This window comes from Nicotiana tabacum, chromosome 8 (genome assembly GCF_000715075.1).
Source record: "Nicotiana tabacum cultivar K326 chromosome 8, ASM71507v2, whole genome shotgun sequence".
Lineage (NCBI taxonomy): Eukaryota > Viridiplantae > Streptophyta > Magnoliopsida > Solanales > Solanaceae > Nicotiana > Nicotiana tabacum.
Window position 1 is genome coordinate 195,706,104 of NC_134087.1, and position 22,534 is coordinate 195,728,637.

General features: G+C 41.2%; 1 protein-coding gene across 1 annotated transcript; it reads left to right on the forward strand.

Moving 5' to 3' along the window:
• The first annotated feature begins 6,935 nt into the window (after positions 1-6,935).
• Positions 6,936-20,959, forward strand: LOC107827009 (protein transport protein sft2). The gene is made up of 4 exons (XM_016654061.2): positions 6,936-7,254; positions 15,428-15,695; positions 15,828-15,932; positions 20,700-20,959. Exons 1-4 carry the CDS (start codon positions 7,067-7,069, stop codon positions 20,808-20,810), a joined length of 672 nt encoding a protein of 223 aa, XP_016509547.1. The 5' UTR covers positions 6,936-7,066; the 3' UTR covers positions 20,811-20,959.
• Positions 20,960-22,534: the final 1,575 nt, after the last annotated feature.

Here is a 22,534-nt window from a genome sequence, read left to right on the forward strand (position 1 = left end):
ACAACACCGGCGCACCCCAAGGCGAGACACTCGGTCTAATAAAGCCTTTATCCAGCAAGTCCTGCAACTGTTATTTTAATTCTTTCAACTCTGGCGGGGCCATGCGATATGGCGGAATAGAAATGGGTTGAGTGCCTAAAGCCAAATCAATGCAAAAGTTAATGTCCCTGTCGGGTGACATCCCCGGCAGGTCTGAAGGAAATACCTCTAGAAACCCAGGAACAATGGGCACAAAATCCATAGAAGGAACCTCAGCACTAGAATCACGAACATATGCCAAATAGGCCAAACATCCCTTATCAACCATACGCCGAGCCTTCATATATGTGATAACCGTGCTGGTAGAATGACCAGGAGTCCCTCTCCACTCCAAACGAGGCAACCCCGATAATGCTAAGGTCACGGTCTTGGCATGACAATCCAACATAGCATGATAAGAGGATAACCAATCCATCCCTAGAATGACATCGAAATCCACCATATCGAGAAGTATGAGATCTACATGGGTCTCAAAACCCCCAATAACGACTACAAAAGCACAATAAACACGATCTACTACAATAGAATCACCCACCGGTATAGACACATATACAGGAGCACTCAAAGAATCACGAGGCACAACCAGATAAGGGGCAAAATAAGATGATACATAAGAATATGTGGACCCTAGATCAAATAGAACTGAGGCATCTCTACTACACACTGAAACTGTACATGTGATAACTGCATTAGAGGCCTCAACCTCAGGTTTGGCTGGAATAGCATAACATTGGGGCTGGGCCCCACCACTCTGAACTGCATCCCTGGACGGCCTCCTACTGGCTGGCCTCCACCTCTAGCGGCCTGGCCTCCACCTCTAGCGGCCTGACCTCCATCTCTAACACCTCTACTCCTACCTCTAGCTGGCTGAGCGGGCGGTGGAACACCCGGTGCTGGAACCATAGCACGAGAACCCTGGTGCTGAGAACTACTCGAGGCTCGAGGGCAAAACCTAGCAATGTGCCTCATGCCGCCGCAAGTATAGCAAGACTTCGGCTCTTGAGCCTGTTGACCATGAAACTGACCCTAACGACCTGGATAACCACCCTGAAAACTCTGGAGCAAAGGTGCATTGATAAGAGCTGTTGGTTCACTGTAGCGCAGCTGATTAGAATATTGTATACGAGAAACACGCCACCAGGAGCACCGTGAGAAGTCTGAAGTGCTGACTGAAATGGCCTAGGAGGATGGCCTCTACCAAAAGAATCCCTACCTCTAGACGAGGCACCACTGAATCTGCTAGAATGAAGAGGCCTCTTATCAGACCCCTAACCGCTCTCCTAAGCTAAAACTATCTCAACCTGCCTGGCCACATTGGCCGCATCCTGGAAAGAAATCTCACTACCTGTCTCCTTAGCCATCAGCAGTCTAATAGGCTGAGCGAGTCCCTCAATAAACCTACTCACCCTCTCTCTCTCTCGGTGGGGAGTATCAGAAGAGCATGATGATCCAAATCAATAAACCTTGTCTCGTACTAGGTAACAGTCATAGAACCCTGCTGGAGACGCTCGAACTGCCTGCGGTACTCCTCTCTCTGAGTGATGGGAAGAAACTTCTCGAGAAATAGATGTGAGAACTAGTCCCAAGTGAGAGCTGGTGATCCACCTGGTCTGGCCAAACAATAATCTCTCCACCATTTCTTGGCGGAACCTCACAGACGGAAAGCAGCAAAGCGGACCCCATTGGTCTCCACTATCCCCATGTTCCAAAGAACCTCATGACAACTGTCTAAATAATCCTAAGGATCCTCCAAAGATGTACCACCACAGGTAGTAGTGAACAGTTTGGTGAACCTGTCCAACCTCCACAAAGCAGCGGCAGACATAGCTGCTCCATCACCGGTCTGAGCTACTACACCCGACTAAACTGCTCCAACTGGCTAAGCTGCTGGAGTCTGAAACTGGGGAGCCATATACTCCGGAGTGTGGGTAGCAGGAGTTTGTGCTCCTCCCCCAGCCTAAGAGATGGCTGGTGCTACAGGAAGTAAACCTGCCTGGGTGACACTCTCCATAAGGCCCACTAGACGAACCAGAGCATCTTGGAGTACCGGGGTAGCGATGAACCTCTATGGGACCTGAGCTGGGTCCACTGGAACTATCTAGGCCGGAACCTCATCATCAAACTCTACCTGAGGCTCCGCCGTTGGTGCTGCTGCTCTAGGCTAAGCTCTGCCCCTACCTCGACCCCTAGCACGGCCTCGGCCTCGTCCTTTGCCCTTCATGGGAGCTACTGCTGGGGGCTCAGGCTGCTGATCATCGGATGAAGAAGCACGTGTTCTCGCCATCTACGAAAGAACAGAGTAGAAGTTCAATTAGCATTGAGAAACCAAATTAAATGACAGAGAACAATAGATGTGAAGTCATTCCTAAACTCCGTAGCCTCTAGGGGATAAGCACAGACGTCTCCGCACCAATCCCTCAGACTCTACTAAGCTTGTCCGTGAATTGTGAGACCTAAGAAACCTAAAGCTCTGATACCAACTTGTCACGACCCGAATTGCCCACCGTCGAGACCGTGATGGCGCCTAACATTGAACCCGCTAGGCAAGCCAACATTATTGATTATTTACCCTTTTACCTTTACATTTAACAATTTACCAAATTAATGCAAGTATACAGCGAAATTAAAAGTGCGGAAGAACAGAATTTAACATTTAAGCTAATACTAATATGAATCCATAATAATAATCCATCCAAAACTGGTGTCACAATCTCACGGATTATCTAAGAATACTACAAATAGGGTCTGAACAAAGAAAATACATGTCTGTATCTGAAATAGAAAAGAATAGAAAGAAACAAGATAAGAAGGGGACGCCAAGGCCTGCGGACGCTTGCAGAACTACGTCGGGTCTCCGATGGACTGAAGGCAGCAACCCCTAGCTAAGGTCTGTATGCTCCAGTACTGGGATCTGTACAAGACTGCAGAGTGCAGTATCAGTACAACTGACCCCATGTACTGAGTAAGTGTCGAGCCTAACCTTGGCGAAGTAGTGACGAGGCTAGGACACAACAAACAACATAATCTGCAATTAAACAATATCTAACAGAATAACAGTAATAGAAGCTAATCAGAAGTAACGGGAAGTGACAACATGCTTTGGGGGATAACACCATAAGGAAACATGGAAATAACGGGATGAAACAATTAAGGCGCTTGAATCAATAGCAACAAGAAATCACAACAAGTAGGCAAAGAATGCACGACATTACCCTTCGTGCTTTTACTCTCAATCCACACTATGCAATCAATAAAGAAAATGTGCATGGCATCACCTTCGTGCTTTATCACTCTTCCTCACCAAATGAATATTAGAAATTGTGCACGACATCACCCTCATGCTTTATCTCTCTTCCTTATCCATATGCATCAATATCAATGTAAATGTGCACGACATTACCCTTCGTGAGTTATCACTCTTTCCTCACCATATGCATAAGTATGAATGTACACGACATCACCCTTCATGCTTTATCACTATTTCTTCACCCAAACAATAGTAACAATCAACATCCCGACAAGGAAATCAATAATAAGAATAAATACATCCCGACAAGGGAATCAACAATAAGAATTAAATACGTCCCGGCAAAGGAATCAGCTATAACCAATCTTGTTCCGACAATTAACTTCACAAATGAACCTCAACAGGAGCCAATGCTCAACAATAGACAAATACTACGAAAAATGATCATAAGTCTTACTCAACATGGGTAATCAACAAATTAGGCATTTATAGTACTTATCAAGAATCACAACGATTACAATTTAAGACTCACGGGCATGCTTGACACCAACGCATAGATACTCGTCACCACACCTATACGTCGTACACTATACTAGCACATAGCAAATAAGGCACAACACCTATTCCCTCAAGCTAAGGTTAGACCAAACACTTACCTTGATGTCACGGCTATGAATGAAGCCTCAACTATCGCTTTCCCTTTTGATTCCACTTCTAATTCAATTGTATCTAGCCAATATTAACATCAATAAATGCTAAAGAACTCATACCCAATGCTTAATTATAGCTTTCCCAATATTTTCCCCAAAAACCCAAAAATTGACTCCGGGCTCGCTTGGTCAAAACTCGAGGTTCGGACCAAAACCGAAATACCCATTCACCCACGAGTCCAAATATGCAACTAGTTTTAGAATACGACCCCAAATCGAGGTCTAAATCCCTAAATTTGTAAAATCCCCAATTCTTCTAAAATCCCTAATTTCTACCCTTGAAAAACAAGATTTAGGCCTAGAAATCTAATGGGTGTTGATAAAAAATGAATGAAATGAGTTCAAGAACACATACCTATGATTTATGGCTTAAATCCCGTTCTGCCTCTGTTTTAAATCGCTGGGCAGACCTTCTTCGAGTTCGCGAGACGCAGTGGCCACAAGCCTTCACATTCGCGAGATACCCATCGCGTTCGCGAAGGCATTCTCCCCTAACCTCCGCATTCGCAATCCACATGATGCGTTCGCGATGAGTATTCCACCCCTCCCCCAGGTCCCTGCCATAATAGCCTTTGCGTTTGCGATAGCCAGGTCGCGTTCGCGAAGGGTAACTCCCCCAACGCTCCGTATTCGCGACCTGTGCCTCGTGTTCGCACAGAAGGAATTTCCTTCAGACACACTTTACTCTTTGTGTTCGCGAGAGTTCCTTCGCAAACGCGACGAAGGAAATGCCTGTGTACCTGCAACAGCTATGACAACAGAAATTCTAAGTCTCAAAACATCCCGAACCCCCTCTGAAACTCACCCGAGCCCTCGAGGCTCCAAACCAAACATGCATACTAACCTAAAAATATCATACACACTTGCTCGTTCGATTAAATCGCTAAAATAACACCTAGAACTACGATTTTAGCATCAAAATCAAAGAAAAATCGCAAGAAATCTTTAGTTTTCAATTTCACAACCGAGGGTCCGATTCACGTCATATGAATTTCGTTTCTTACCAAATTTTACAGGCACAACTTAAATACCATATTAAACCTATACTGGGATCCGAAACCAAAATACAGGCCCGATACCATCAAATTCACACATCTTTAAATTTCCAAAAACTCTTATAATTACAGTTAAACAATTTCTTTCAAAAATTCATTTCTCGGGCTTGGGACCTCGGAATTCAATTCCGGACATACGCCCAAGTCCCATATTTTTCTACGGACCCTCTGGGACCATCAAAGGGTCTGAGTCCATTTACCTAAAATATTGACCGAAGTCAATTTAAATTCAATTTTAACGACAAAGTTAACATTTTCCTCAAATTTTCACATAAAAGCTTTCCGGATATACGCCCGGACTGCGCATGCAAATTGAGGTGAGAAAAAATGAGGTTTTTAAGGCCTCGGAACACAGAATTGACTTTTAAGACAAGTGATGACCAGCTGGAGTGTGTAGATGGGCTTTGAATAAGAGTTGGGTGATTTATTTCCAATAATGCCAATGATGGATGATATTATGGATTAATTGCCTGTCGGGAGAGTGTTACTTTTTAAAGCTTACTTTATATTATTAAATAAAGGGGAAAGGTTTTTTTTAATAAAACGAGAGTAAAAGGGTTTTCTGGGGCTTTGAAGCAGGGCCACTTATATTGCAAAACTTTCAGAGACGGGATGGAAAGTCTTTCGTGAGAAGAGATGGTAGGCTTGATAAGATACAACTGCTTATCACTCACCTTAGAATCAAGCAATTCAGTTCGACTATACCCGCCTTAATTCCCTCATTCAGGACAGATGGAAGCAGGTTATGAATCTGTTCAAGTTGGTCAATCAATCCCTCCTTTCTTTCCCCCGCCTTCGGACACCTTAGAATAGATTTGATTGAAAAGAGGGTGAGGAACGAACACAGTAATTTGACTGCTGGGATCCCAATCGGCCTGCATCAGCGGAAAATACAACTATCGAATTATGAGTGACTCGCTTTATCGGGATGGGAAAAATTGCAACATCGTCATTTCTTTCCTTCCCTAAATCGATCCACTAGTAGGTAGCAGTAGGAGAGACCCATTATGGTGGGATGAATCGTTCTCGAATTCCGACTGGCATTTCTATCAATCGGCGGAAGACATACTGGGAGGGTATGACTTCAAGGGATTGACTCGATCGAACGGCCAACCATTTGCTATTTTTGTAGGAGATGAAATACAAAAGACCTATTAATGTGTAGTAGATTGGACGGAGTGCGTAATAGGCCAATTGAGAAGAAATTAAATCAATAGATTGAACGGTAGATAAATGATCAGAGGATGAGAGTGGTAGATCTACCCAATATGGATCGATAACGGATGGTCCCCGCCAATTGCTTATCTCTCTTCCTCGCATTCCATTCATGACCTAACGATTATCCCTCTTTCGGGGAGGGCATCACTTGCTGGATCGAACCCAAGGAAAGGTTTGATCGGCCAGGTGTTGGATCGAATGAACATTCAACTGCGTCATTACGGAAGCGATGGATGTCCAACCTTTAGATCTCTTCTTTCTCAATAAAAGCGGGTAAGGAAAACCTGAAGGCTAATCCGACAACTGCTGGCTAGAGGGCGAAAACAACTTTTGCCAATCAAAGCCCCAAAACTAGTAAACAAGCCACCCCAACCTTACCGCCATAGCTTGACTTTACTAAACAAGCAAGAATGTCCCCTTCTATCTTATTAGTCAAGCGCTAACGAGCAAGAAAACAGATATGCCCTAAGAAGCAACTTCGTGCAGCTGTTGTGCCCTTGCTTCTTGCTTTAGAAAGAGCCTTAGAGTAATAATAAATTTATCTTTATGTTACTTATAGGTTAGACTGCCTATATCATAACGCGTGATGCTTTAGGCATGAAATTACATTTTAAAGTACTAGATTCTTTTAAAAAAGAAGATATGACACATATATATAAATAAAAAACAGAATCATATGAGAAGGAAGTTATGTAATGGTGAGACTCATAACCTAAAACTTCAGATCTCCTTCACTCTGCTATACACAAAATTCCATTACATGAAACTATTTCATCAGAAACAAAGAAGAAGAAATTATGCATAAAACAGCACAATCATGGTTTACAGGAGGGCCAAGTAACGATCTGGAAAAGACACAATCGTCCCTTTTAGCTGATTGGAATGCTTACGCTGCTGCCCAAAATGAGGAGGGTTCTTCATCTTCCGATCTAGGGTTCGATCTCGAGGCCGCCGTCAGAGATAAAGTCTCCGGCACTTTTAACGTGTAAGTGTACTTTTATCAGAAAACTGGAAATTCAAATATTTGATTAATTTGAATTTCAAACCCCAGTGCAGTTTTTATTTTTTAAAAAATTGTTAGAATATGATATTTGGATGAAGAATGCACTCGTGAGATTTCCAATTGGATTAAGTGTTTGTCAGTTTTTTACTCCCTTGTTCAAAAAGGATGGCGGGTTCGGGGTATCAGAGTCAACGAATTTAAATTATTTGATGTAAATTTTAACGTAGATTCTTAATTTTTTTGAATAGGAGGCCAGCTTAGTTTTCAAGTTTTGAAATTGGGATGGCGTTTCTAAAGCAGGAAGATACCCTAATTACACCTAGTAAAATGTAAATGTATCTTTTTTTTCCATTATGCAACCCCATTTTGCTGTGTGAGATGGTAAAAATGATACTGGGTAGCTACCTTTAGAGCTGCTAATCAGAATATGGCCAGCATTTGGAAAGTAACTGAGAAATAGACACAGCTTAAAAAGGCGGTATATACCTGCTTTTCTTCTTTTATGCTTATTTCAAACGTTACGACACTGTCCTAGAGTTCAAAATTATGACATGTGAAACTGCGCCTGGAGTTTCGAAACTCCCTATATGTGAAACACAGTGTTTAGAAAAGCGATCGCTTTTGAAGCGAGGCGAGCCCTTGTTGCTTTTTTGCGCTTCGCGCTCTCAAAAACACCGGTGAAACACTGTCGTGGAGTTCGAGCTTTTAAAAGTGAAATTCGAGCACTGTGCTGGAGTACTGCAAATTTTTTGAAACTCTAGCATACATGACAGCATAATTGATACCTCATGAAGAATTTTCTTCTGGGTCTAAACAACAACTTTGCTCTTATTTTGCTTTGTCCTGGTTTGATGACTTTCTTTGCATTCTTAGCCTGCTTCATCCAACCACATATTTTCCGTAGAGAATGAGTATGAAGATTGTGATGGTGTGGGAGTGTCTGCTATGTGCGCTTTGTGTACAAGGTAGGGGTGTCAATGGTTCGGTTCGGTCAGTTATTTTATAAATTTTGTACCATACCAATTTTTCGGTTATTCTATTATGTATAACCAAAATTAGACTTATCGAAACCGTCCCAATCATGTCGGTTTCTCTTCGGTATCGGTACGGTTCGGTAAATTTTCGGTAATTTTTTTAAACATCATGTATAAGTCACTAGTAGAAATAGATTGCCATAACATACGTAATTTATATGATTTAGCAAAACACTCTAGATATTTTTACAGTTTAAAAGGTAATGAATTAAGAAAATATGAAACATGGCTAGAGTATAGATTCATCAAATATTCTACAGCAGCGTAAACGAAACTAAGCAAATACAAAAAAAATATAAATCACACGAGTGGAAAGATGTTAACCAAGTTGAGATTCAAGAATAAAGTCTATAGAAGATTAAACATTTCAAAAAGATAAATCTTGTTCATACGAAAGGAAATGTATTCAAATTGTAGGTTGCTACTCCTAATTGCTACAATACCTTGTGTCTTGCTAGTGAATATGGTGGAAATAATTTAGTTTCAATAGAAGTAGCATAATAGGTTTGGGAATTAGGATTTTGAGTTTAATTACTTGTTGGCTTGTAACTATTTCATAATTCCAAGGCCCAAGAAAAAATTTAATGCTTTATTATTTTTAAACTTAACATATAAATATATTTTTCACATTATAAATTTATTCGGTATGGTTCGGTATTTATTCGATTTATTTTCATAAAATAAAAACCCTACCCTAATTATCGGTAAAGTTATAGATTTATATAATAACCTACGGTTTTACTAAAAGAAACCTAAATATTGGTTCGGTCCGGTACGGTTCGGTCGGTTTAGTCGGTTTTTAAATATCCATTGACACCCCTAGTACAAGGTGATCTAACACAAAACTACGTTCCATGTTCTTTCCAATCCATGGCATCTACTACACCAACTTCATTGTTTTGCTTTTGCACTTCACCAGTATGATTTATGATTCCCGCTGATGTATTCTCACTATCGTACCTTTTCTCTTTGGTTCTACCAGTACTGGAGTTTCACTTGTAAAAGTTCTAAATCCACGACACTTTGTTGGAGTTTCACTTGTAAAGTTAGAACTTCAAGGAAATTGTTGGAATTTGAACTGTGGCTATTTTCAGTTATTTTACTGCATTTTTAAGTTGAGGCTATTTTTTATTTTTTATTTTGCAAATGTTGGATATATTTCACAGCACCCTAAAAGTGGCTTTTTGTCAAAATAATCCGTGGGAGGTGTATGAGCATGTCATTTGAGATTCAATACCTTGGGAGAGAGTCTACAGAGCAAGTCTCCCATCCCTTTCACGAATTATGTTTTTACAAATATTTTGCAACACTTAAAGAAAAAAATAGAAGTAAGCATGTAACACATTAAAAACAAATCCATTTGTAGCCAATCATCTATCTAAAATTTACTCTCTCTGTTCCCAAAGGAATGATACTATTTTCTTATTAATATGTTAAAAAAAGTATGCCATCTTTCCTAAATTTGATAATAATTTAACTTGAACTTTCCATTAATGACAAACTTTTTTAGTCACAAAAATGTTGTGGCATGTTTAACAACACAAACTTCAAAAGTTTTATTGCCACACAAAATTATGACATATTTAATATCACAAGTTTCACAAGTCTTTTTTAGTTTTGCTCTTTCTTAAAGAACTCTGTGCCTAGTCAAACTTCGCCGCTATTAATTGAAATGGAGGGAGTATGAATCACTTGCTTGGATAGAGGAGGAGGATATTTAGGTTGACGATCAGGGTAAACTAGTGTTTTTTTAATCAGTTAGGGTAAACTAGTCAAATTTTGACGAATCAGATATTGAAGGGACAAAACTGAGTGAAATGGTATATTTTTGTTGCAAAGAAGCTCTAGTAGAAGATGCAGATTCAGTAGTTGACATCTTAGGATCTTTGTAACTAGCACAGGACCTCTGGTTTCTCTTAGCGCAGTCTTTGTGCTAAGGACCACTTTAATTGTTAATAAAATACCTGTTACCTTGTTCCAAAAAAAAAGAGTGAAATGGATACAGATGATTCATATAGGCGGCTTCAGCTAGTCTGGGATTGAGGCATAATGGCGAAGTTGATTGATCATATTAGTATAATGTGTAATGATGTTTGCTTGCTGTATTCACTCGTGTGATTCCCCTTCCAGTTACTGTTGTATCAGTTTTTGGAATTTATGACATGGGTGTATCTTTCATTGATCTTGACCAAACTATGAGTTGTCCATAGCTGTGGAATTCCATGGACTTGGTAGTTTGATGATTTGGGCAAAGCATTGGTGGAAGCATTCTGATATATTCATTCATCAGGTATGTTACGCAACGCCTTCCTGATGTTCTTTGGAAGGGCAACGTAAGGCTAAGCAACCGATGTCAGTGCGGTTGCTGTCCGCCAATGAGGTCCCCTCCGCACGCTAGACTAGATTGTCAGTGCCGTGCGGGAAAACCAATGTCGTGAGCAATTGCGGAAGCTGAGAGAGAAATGGGTTTTGAATGATGATGATGATTTTATTGATGAATGAAAATGCTGATTACAATGATGTGGTGTCGAGGGGGAGAGACACCAGAAAATGCTTGCTTGAAAATGTTTGATTGTTTGGTCCCCCTTAATAATGCTTAAAAAAAATAAACCAACATTACAAGACTAGTCCTAATAAAGCTGTAGAAGCACACTGAAATGAAAATGATGTAAACTAGCCTATGATTACAATGAAAAGGACTTAGATTATTACAAGGTAAAACTAAGTCCGATGGCAGCAACTTTGTCTTGCGGGTCAGGGTCTGCGCGCGCGTTGCTGTGGGCGCGCGCGACACTTGATGTGCTGGCCTGAGGCTGGGCGCTGGTGCTTGGCATCAGGGTCTGTGCGCGAGGCGCTGTTGGAATGGGCCTGCAGCTGGGCGCTGGCGAGGCATCGGGATCTGCGCGCGCGGCATTGTCAGGGCACGCGGCGCTGTTGTCATTGGCCAGCCCTTGGGCGCTGGCGAGAGGCATCGGTGGGGCGACAGAGGCGCATGCGCGCTTGTCACTTGGCGCAACCAAGACCACGGGGCCGACCATGGCGCTAGGCATTGTGAGGCTTGCTAGGCCGCCATGGGGCGCGACCAAGGGGTCATGGGGCATGTCTGGAAAGCAGCCCATGACATTCTCCCCCACCTGAGTTGGCGCCGTCCTCGGAGCCTTATGATGATGATGATGATGATGATGATGATGTTTCTGATGGTTGTTGGATGGGAGGTCTGCGCCCCTCTGTTCTGTGAGCTTGCTGTTGTGGCGACGCAATGATTTCATGCGGCTGACATGGAAGACTGGGTGGATCTTCCAACAGGATGGAGTTTTTACCTGGTATGTGGACTTTCCAATGCGTTTTTCAATGGGCAGGGGCCCGATGTATTTTTGTTGCAGGCGAGGGTCATGGGTCCTTTCTGCAAACAAGTACCGCTTTGGGATGCATAGCATTACTTTGTCCCCTGGTTGATGTTGGGAAAAGCAAAGCTTTTGTTCGGTGAACCTTTTTGCCCGCTCTTGGGCTTTGACGAGATAGCTCCGCACTATCCCCATGTTGCGCTCCCATTCGCTCGAGAAGTTGGCAGCTCGAGGAGATTTCGGCATGGTTGATGCATTCACCGTTTGCGGGAGAAGCGGTTGCTGTCCGGTAACAATTTCAAAAGGGCTTTTGTTTGTATGATGGCTCTTTTGAGAATTGAAACACAGTTGAGCAGCATCCAGGAGCTTCACCCAATGCTTCTGTGATCCGGTTGCGAAGTTGCGGAGATATTCCTCCAGCATGTCGTCGAACCGGTCTGTCTGGCCATCCGATGGTGGATGGATGTCTGAGTTGTGACTCAATGTTGACCCAAAGCACCTGAAGAGATGGGTCCAAAAGTTGCTAGTGAAGCGTGAGTCGTGCCAACTAACAATGTCTTTGGGCAGACCCCAATGTTTGACAATGTGCGAGAAGAAGAGTCGAGCTGTATTTTCTGCTGATGCATTTTGCGGGGCTGCTATGAAAGTTGCATAGTTTGAGAACTGATCTATGACAACCATGATGGATGCAAGATTGCCGACTTGGGGCAATCCCGTGATGAATTTGAGGGAAACACTTTCCCATGGTCTCTGAGGGACATGTAATGGCTGCGAAGGTCCCGTCTGTGATGAGTGATCCGACTTGTCCTTGTGGCATGGCTGACAAGTCTTCACACGATGATGAGCGTCACCAGTCTTTTGAGGCCGATGACATGATGGCTGATTGTTGCTGCGAAGGGTAGCTGGAACCAGGGGTTCATGTCTGTCGACTACCTTCTCCAACTGCATGGCCGAGATGTTTTCAGCGGTCATCTTTATGGGAAAACATGGTATGGTGCAGGGCTTGGCCCCTTTTTCTCCCATCATCAGGAGCATGTTGGCATATGGTACTGGTATGGTGTTGGTTTGCCTCATGAACTCCAAACCCACTATGATGTCGAAGTCATCTATGATTGCGATGCGCAGGTCGATGCTTCCTTTGTATGGGCCAAGTTTCACTGGGACATTTGTAGCTGTTCCACCCAATGTCTGAGGTGGTGAGTTGATAGCCTTGACGCGACCTTTGCTCTTTTGTACAACAAGACCTAGGCGCTCTACTTGCGTTGATGACAAGTAGTTATGGGTGGCACCCGTGTCTATCAATGCGTGAAGGGGCTTGCCGTTCACTTTCAATTCGACGAACATTAGGGTCCTCGCTTGTTTAGGAGGCCTCTCGTCCATCTTTTCCTTCCCTTTCTTGGTGATTGGGACTGATGTTTTCTTAGGAGGACATGCACTGGTCCCCGCTAAGGCATGTGGGATAGAGCCAACAATTGCATTGAAGGCGCCTACCTGGTCATCTTCTGATGTGTCTGATGTGTCTGACTCATCCTCGACAGTCTGATGAGCATTGACCTTGATGTTTGGGCATTCATTGTTCCAATGTGCCCCGCCGCAATGACGGCATTCTGAGGGAGGCTTTCTCCCCTGATTGTTGTTGATGGATGCAGCACTATTGCTGTTGGAGGGAGGAGTCTTAGTTTTGGATGCACTCCGATCTCCCCCACTTTTGCTTGGGCCACCATTGCTGGGATGGTGCCCGTTGAATCCCCCTCGGACAGACGGCTGGGGTCTGTCGTTCTGAGTTCCCAAATGATAATCGCCAAGGCATTCTGCAGCTTGAATGGCCTTGGGCAGGGTGTCTACCCGTTGTCTTTGTAGTTCCATACGGGCATGAGGTTTCAAACCTTCTATGAATGCGAAGTTTGTCTTTGTCCCCCATGTCGCGTATGTTTAGCATGAGTGCGGAGAATTTGCGCACGTACTCCCGCACTGATCTGGTGTGGCGGAGGTCCCGTAGCTTTCTCCTTGCATTGTATTCCACATTTTCGGGGAAGAACTGCAGGCGTATGACTACCTTCAATTCGTCCCATGTCTGAAGAGTATCTTCACCGGCCTTGATGGCTTCGTATTTGACACGCCACCAAAGTTTGGCATCGCCCTGAAGATACATGGCAGCAGTCGCTACCTTTTTGGATTCCTCCAAATGGCCCACGGCATCGAAGTATTGTTCGATGTCGAAGATGAAGTTTTCCACTTCTTTAGCATCCCGGGATCCGTCGTATGCCTTTGGCTCCGGTATCTTAAGCTTTTGTGGAATGGGGGTGAGGTTTGCTGCACCCCTGATGTGGTTGTCGCCTTCTCGAAGTAGGCTCTGTAAGGCAGCATTGGCAACATTGAGCTTGTCTGTCAAGTCGTTTATGGTTTGCTGCATGGCAGTTAGTCTGTCTGCCTCTTGTTGCTGATAGGCTAAATCGTCGGCACGCTCCTGTTGGAGGTCCTCAAATTTGCCATGAATATTGGCAGTTTCGATGGCTGCCGTTTGTCGGTCGTCGTCAGAGTCACGACTAATGTTTGCAATGTCATTTTCGGCCTGCCGCATTCGGCGGTCCAGGTCGTCCAACCTTTACACTAGGTTGTTGTTTTGATCAGGCACCGTATGCACGATGGGTCGTAATCGGTCAACCGTCTCTTCTAGGGATGCTAGACGTTCCCCATGATTCACCATGGTCAGAAATGGTGATGATGGCAAATGTTCCCTCGTCCGATGTCGAGCCTAGGCTCTGATACCAACTGTTACGCAACGCCTTCCTGATGTTCTTTGGAAGGGCAACGTAAGGCTAAGCAACCGATGTCAGTGCGGTTGCTTTCCGCCAATGAGGTACCCTCCGCACGCTAGACTAGATTGTCAGTGCCGTGCGGGAAAACCAATGTCGCGAGCAATTGCGGAAGCTGAGAGAGAAATGAGTTTTGAATGATGATGATGATTTTATTGATGAATGAAAATGCTGATTACAATGATGCGGTGTCGAGGGGGAGAGACACCAGAAAATGCTTGCTTGAAAATGTTTGATTGTTTGGTCCCCCTTAATAATGCTTAAAAAAAAATAAACCAACATTACAAGACTAGTCCTAATAAAGCTGTAGAAGCACACTGAAATGAAAATGATGTAAACTAGCCTATGATTACAATGAAAAGGACTTAGATTATTACAAGGTAAAACTAAGTCCGATGGCAGCAACTTTGTCTTGCGGGTCAGGGTCTGCGCGCGCGTTGCTGTGGGCGCGCGCGACACTTGATGTGCTGGCCTGAGGCTGGGCGCTGGTGCTTGGCATCAGGATCTGTGCGCGAGGCGCTGTTGGAATGGGCCTGCAGCTGGGCGCTGGCGAGGCATCGGGATCTGCGCGCGCGGCATTGTCAGGGCACGCGGCGCTGTTGTCATTGGCCAGCCCTTGGGCGCTGGCGAGAGGCATCGGTGGGGCGACAGAGGCGCATGCGCGCTTGTCACTTGGCGCAGCCAAGACCACGGGGCCGACCATGGCGCTAGGCATTGTAAGGCTTGCTAGGCCGCCATGGGGCGCGGCCAAGGGGTCATGGGGCATGTCTGGAAAGCAGCCCATGACAGGTAGCACGTATATGGTAATTTTGGCAATAGGCTTTACATATTACAATTGAAGAAGTGATGAATATGGTCGGTCTTGAGTGTTTTAATCTAATTGCAATATTTAAACCTGGTGTCTTCAGTTGTATTGCTCACTTGCTGATGATATTTGTTAACTTTTCCTTTTTCTGCGTAGGGTTTCTAAAGGAGTAAGAGATTTACCAGGAAGCTTCAGTTCCGCGACCAGCAATGTTCCCTCGGGGAAGTCCCTTATGTACTTTGGTTTATTTCTTGCAGCTGGTGTATTTTTCATCTTCATTGCATTCACTATGTTCCTCCCTGTCATGGTGCTGATGCCTCAGAAATTTGCTATCTGCTTCACAATTGGTTGTGCATTCATTATTGGCTCATTCTTTGCCCTCAAAGGTCCAAAGAATCAGCTTACACACATGACATCAAAAGAGGTATTTAGTCATCCTCAGTCTTGGTTTTGCCATCTTTTATGTCTAACTTGTTGGTTGTGGAAAACACACATTTCCCTTCTTTTGTGACAGCTCAATTTTCTGCAATCTCATTAGTCGTCCTTTCTTTTCCAGAGACTTCCTTTTACAGGGTTATTTGTTGGCAGCATGGTAGGGACGATTTACGTCTCTATGGTACTTCACAGTTATATTCTTTCTGTGCTCTTCTCAGTTATACAGGTATTGGATTCTTGCCCCTTTTTCCTTTAATGATTCTGCCATAATAAATTCATTTTAGCCTCTATAGGTGGAAGATGAGATGAACACTTGAGCAAATGCTTTTAAGCTAGCTAGTCACTATTCCAGGATGCTTTAACCCAACCCCCACCCCCCAAAAAAAATAAAAATAAAAGAAACCCAGCAACAGAAAATAAGATTCTAGGACAAGTTTTTTATTTTTATTTTGAGGCGGATAAATATATACTACTATGAGTTCTCCAATAAATCGAGTCCTCAATATTACAAGATGTATTCCAAGCCATGATTTGTTTTGTCTGTAGTAGCCATTCTGCTGTTTGTTTTAATTTGGAAAGTGCATTCATGTTCGAAGCTACATTTTATAGCCACTTCACGGGTTCTAACTCTTTCAACTGGAAGTTAGTATTGTTTTTCCTTGGTTAGTGAGCTGTACTATCTGGTCTTTGATTTCCTAAATGTCTTCCATTCTGTATACTTGATGCTTGGGCAATATCATATCCGCAGTTGGGCGTTTTACTTCTGACCACCTTGTCCGTTTGAAGTTTGCTATCTCTTAATCCTTAAGTACTTGTCCATATTGCATAAATCTTTAGCTTTCTATATAGTATCTTGTCAAAAAGAAAGAGTTTTGTCTACATGAATTGTAAACACGAAGTCTTAGCTTACATTGTTTGAATGACAGAAGTGATTATTCTATTTCGAAACAACCAACATAGGAAGGGCTAAACAGAATCTGGGTAAAAAACGTTGTGTATTGCCTAAATATAAGACTAAGCATGGACCTGCCAACTCACGCCTTGTACTGCAAGGAAGCCTTTTATCCTGGAGCTTCTTATCTGGAATACATTTTGGAAGCCACGAGTCAATTTAGTGTAATATGTTTTATGTGTTGAAGTACTCGACACACTGACTGTTGCAATTAACAATATTAATTGCAATTTTGTTCTATATTAGTTGGAAAGAAGATTCTTTTTCTAACATACATTACAAGACACCAAAAAACTTGGAATATATTCCTTTAAGATGTTGAGCAAACTTAAACCGAGGGTCTGGCCTAGTGGTCAATGCAGTGAGAGGAGAACTATGAAGTCCAAGGTTCAAATTCTAGCGGAGGCAAAGAACACTAGGTGATTTCATGTGTTGTTGCCATGATAATAGTTTGGGTCCAACCCATCATGAGCAAAGTGAGAGATGTTGGATATTGGATTTGGGTATTGCGTCACTCCATGTGGGCTGACCGACCCGTTTGGGAAGAGATAGGGTTTAAACTAACTTTTTAGGAGAAGTTACTACACGATTAAGTATAGTGGAAGCCGTTTTTCCAAAAACTGCTATTTTTCTTCTCTTCAACAATGGACTTGTCATCTTCTCACGGATAGATAAAACACACAGAAAAGAACATTCCTTTTCTTGTTCCATATTAACACACAAATAGGTTTAAATCGTGGTAATTTTTATTTTGTTTCCAAGAGATTCAAAGTGGACTTAAGAGCGATTTTTACTCCGTTGCTCTAACAGGTACACAAGTTCATGTTTCTGTTACTGGATAGATCTTACAATGGTATCAGTGCATGTGTTATCTTTTCTGTAGTCCTAAATTAATTCTCTGGAAACACATTGCCATTGAAACTGTTGATATTTATTTCTGTTGAAATATTTTTAGCGTCTAAGCAAATTCTGATATAAAAATAATTAAAGAAGTCTTGTTTTCTTTATCATCTCTTTTACTGTCGTATTAGAATTGTAGGAGGATTAAAAATTTATAAAAATAAGAATATGACCCTTAAAATTTTAAATTGTTCTTCTACGAGTTAACATGACATATATTGTCACATAGAATGGTTATGAAAAACCGTTCTAAATGAATCCTTGTTCCCTTTTTAGAAATGGTTGGAAGAGGGATGAGCTCGAAGTACTCCAAGTGGGAGTGTCAATGAAAATCGAGCTAGGGGATAATGCAGAAAAGTGCGTCTCATAGGACTTATTTCTGTAATGATTCACATCAAGAGCCTGAAATCATCAGGAATAATATCTCGAGGGCGATGCAAACTTTCTTAAGAGATGAAAGGGCTAAGTGAAGGGGAGGTTCAAAACGGTCCCTAATGCTTCAATATCTACACATATTCAACTCTTTGAGTCAAAACAAGATGAGTTGTCTCATTAGAAATTGGTTTCGGATTGGGAAGCTTTAGCTATTTTAGTCGATTCTTTAAAGCTTTCCAATCCAAAATCAATTTATAATGGTATAATTCAGCTCATTTGGATTCAAAAAAATTGAATTTGTTTTAGTATTGAAGCATTAGGGGCCATTTGAACTCCTTAAACTTCGTTTTCCTCTTCCTTTCGCTTAGCTCTTTCATTCCTTAAAAAAATTTGCATTATCCTCGGGACATTATTCCTGGATTTGAATCATTACAAAAATAGGTCATACACGATGCACTCTTCAACATTTTCCCCTAGCTCGACTTTGAGCGCCACTCCTACTTAGAGTACTTCGACCTCTTCCCATCCGATCATTTTTCAAAAGGGAACAAGAAAACAATTATAATGGTTTTTCATGACTATTATATGTGACAATAACTTGTAAAAGAGTAATTTACATTTTCAAGGGTCATATTTTTATATTTATATATATTCGACCCTCCTAGGACCTCTAATGTATCAATAAAAGGAATAACTAGGATTTGGACTAAGTTCTTCACTAAAGAAGTAATGAATTGTATTAAGACTAATTTTCTAAATATTTAAAAAATTTGGTCTTAGCTCTTTAAATTTTAAAAAAATTATATTGTGTATGCAAAAGTCTTATAGCTTCCAAAGACCTTCATGTCAAATCTCATCTGACATAATGATACCAAATAATTTTAATTAGTGCAAACGCAGTTATATATTATTATCGTTATCTTTTAAAAGGAAAAACAGCTGACACATGGCTTGATGAATAAACAGAAGCCACAAGTTTACAGTACAAAGCTAGCATGGGGTTTTTTAATTGCCATAAAAACTTTTGACTTAAATACTCTGTTCCCACCTTCTTTCTTATAAATTTCGAAATATTATAGTCCATTTCTACAATTCTAAACTCCAAAAGTTAGAGCTCTTCCAAAGCAAATCAAACAACAACAACCCAGTAGAATCCCACAAGTGGGGTTTGGGGTCCAAGGCAAATCAAAGAGAAGAAGAAATTGGGTCATGGGTGAGAATGAAAAAAAATAATTGAAGTTTCTTGTTCTTTTGGTTCTCACATGGGAAATACAATTCTTAATAGAAAGAGATAACAATAGTGATATTTAGGCATATATAAAATGGTATTTACAGTGTTCTAGTATCTCCAATCAACCGCGGGAATCATCCTCTTACAAGGATTATTTTAAAGGGTGCGTATTCAATTTCATTTTACCAAAAAAACTAAGGTCTATTTTATTAGAATTTACTTGCATTCCAAATTTTATTTAATAAAAATAAACATCAACAGTTTCAATGGCAGTGCTTGTCAAGAGAATCAATTTAACACTAGGAAACATATAATACATGCTCGGGTACCAACGCAAGATTAATTCAGTAAGAGGAACAAGAATTTTTTGTAAGAGGAACAAGAATTTGTTACCTGTTAACTCAGAAAATTGCTTCTAATTTCACTTTGTATCTCTTGGACACAAAGTAAAAATTACAACGAACTAAATGTCTTTGTGCATTGATATGGAAGAAGAAGAAGAGAAGGAATTTTCCTTTATCTGTTTTTCTTGTGAAGGTCCATTTCTAAAGAGAAGGAAAAATTGTTGTTCTTGAAAAATTGCTACCACTAGATTTAATCGTGTAGTAACTTCTCCTAATAAGTTCTTTCAAAATTTTATCTCTTCCCAAATGGGTTGGGTCAGCCCATATGGAGCGACCCAATACCTGAATCCAATATCTAACATCACCTACTGTATTCACCCGTAGATATTTAAGTGTGACTCAGTCTAGGCGAGGTTCAAAAGCATAAGTTTTAGAACCATCTGAACAGACAAAAGAATTTTTTCCTCATGACCGGAGATTTCCATTCCTCTCTAAGGAGTTGTAAGATTAGTCTCTTGGCAACAACCCACAGCCTGTTATTCCTTTAGATGCAAAGAAAACAGGTGAAAAGAAAGAACAAAACTGATGGAAAGGAAATATTCCATCTGTTCCAATTTATGTGAACCTGTTTGACTTGTATGGTTATAATTTTTTTGAAACTTGTGGTGTTAAACATGCCAGACTATTGTGTGATTATAAAGTTTCTCATTATTGGTAGAATTGGAAGTTTAAGTTAAATTGTTTCCAAATTTAGAATGGGGTCATTCTTTTTTGGAACGGACCAAAAAAGAAATAGGTTCACATAAACTGGAACAAAGGGAGTACTAAAAGGTTCCACACCAAAACACAGCCACCTCGCACAAAAAGGGTAATTGAATGGCCTTGGAGCCGTTGCTTACAAGCGTTTAGCTTCTTCTAACTTTTTATCAAAAAGCTTTCCTCCAGACAATCCTTCTTCAAGAGTGCAAGAAAAGAAAATAAACACCAATACTTCACAGGGATCTCTAGAGTAAGAATATTCGACAGATTTGTTACAGAAATATTATGCTGCTTCTACTAGTTTCATTAATAATTGGGTCTTTTCAACTGTGTTGTCGCTTTCTCAGAGTTAAATGGTTGTTACTATCCATCCATGATTATATCAGTTGTAATACATAACTAATATGTTTTAACTTTTTCTGTTCTTGGTAGGTCCTTGCTCTATCTTATTATGTTATCTCCTACTTCCCCGGAGGTTCAGCTGGGATGAGATTTCTCTCTTCAACCCTTACATCCACTATTTTCAGATGTTTTGGAAGGTGACAACATCTCTCCGCCGTCCTGACAATTTACCCTTACTTTTGAGAATAGTCCAAAGTTTGACAAACTAACTGTATGCTCTTGATGAGTTGATTGAATGATAAATGATGAGAAGGGAATCAAGATTTATTTTTGGCTCATCTTTTTTCTTACTTTTGTGCGCATTTGAACTTGATTGGTAGTTGGATTAGTTGTTTACATAGTTGAATGTGTATGATGTACTATAAGCCCAAAATCTAGACGTATTGCGTTTCGGACGGAAGAATTAGAATTTTATTTTCACACCAAAGGATGTAGCTTAGTGTCAATGAAGTGGGTGAAAATCATGAGCGATCAAAATTTTAAGTCCCAACAGACAAAAGATACTTAGTGATCTATTCTGATGTGTTTGGGCTTTGGTAGATAGAGTTATCCGATATTTGTGTTAGTGGAACCTAGCAAGCCTGGAATAGTTGAGGTGCACACAAGCGGGCTAGGGCACCACCATTATTAAAAAAATAGTAATGATCCTCTTTTTTTGGTGTTTTCGGCAAAAGGTTGAAGCTTCATTTCTCAAGGAAATGTACAGATGCAACGAGGTTCCTAGAGAACTATAAAGACACATTACATCCAGGAAATTGGAGCTTAATATATTGTTTGATATCAAAAAATTCGAGGTCTTTCTCTGGCCTATTATACACACGGAAAGTACACATAATACATGGACTTGCAATGAGCAGAGGTGGATATAGTGCAGTTGTATGAGTTCTAGTGCAAGTCGGATGAGTTCAATTGAATTCATTATTTTCTCACGAATTATGTGTATTACATACATGGAAAAAATTATAAATATAACATATAATTAGATCATTCTCACTTTATTGTGGGGTCCGCGCAATAAGAACAAGAGCGCTTCCTCTTGCTTTTTCTTTGCCACTATGACATTGGAAATCAATGCTTTCACGCAAAGTCCTCGTCACTGCGGAAAACTAGTACTTTCCTATAGTTGATCAAGGTTGCTTGAACTTTCAAATCTGTTCAGGTCTTAGAATCGGGCTAGGAGCAGCTATTGAATCTGGTGATGGTGGCGTGATAATGCCAATGGAAAGGGAAAGAAAAGGAAAGAAAGGGTAAGACTTTAGTCAGACAATTGTTCTAGTTTCTCATTCCGCAGATCAATCAATCCTTTTTCTTGATCCTTTTAAAGGGTTTTCCCATAGTTCGGTATCGACTATCAATAAAGGAAACATATTTTCCGATAGTTCGGTATCGGCTATCGATAAAGGAAGCATATTTCTCTAACTCAATTCATTCTATATGGTAATTGTAGGTACGTCCATACCCCTTTTTTGGTTCAATTAAGGTAGGCGCGTGCCCGAGTTCTCTTGAACCTACTGAATCTAGATCCTAAATTCGATTCTGACATTGATAATAATCTATTCAATAATCACACCAATTTCCCAACTCAAATGTTTTGCCCATCCCTCTCTTCTTGCATCTCTATTTTGTCTATTCACCCAAATTAACATGTTGATGTCTACAGCTATTTCGAGCTTTGAAGTTTCCCCCATCCTTAACCACAAAACCAACCTGGATAGCTTCTAGATTGGCTTGAATATATCATATACCTAATTTAGTGCAGACTGGTACGGCAAGCAAGTTTTTCATGCCATGATCATCTTGACAATATAGTATTGATCACGCCCAACTATGCCTTATAAAAAGGACAAAGCGGTCGTTGCAAATAT

Coding starts and splice junctions, on each gene's coding strand:
- LOC107827009 (XM_016654061.2), top strand. CDS start 7,067: ATGCATAAAACAGCACAATCATGGTTTACAGGAGGGCCAAGTAACGAT. Junction 7,255..15,427: donor GTCTCCGGCACTTTTAACGT/GTAAGTGTACTT, acceptor TTTTCTGCGTAG/GGTTTCTAAAGGAGTAAGAG. Junction 15,933..20,699: donor TGCTCTTCTCAGTTATACAG/GTATTGGATTCT, acceptor TGTTCTTGGTAG/GTCCTTGCTCTATCTTATTA.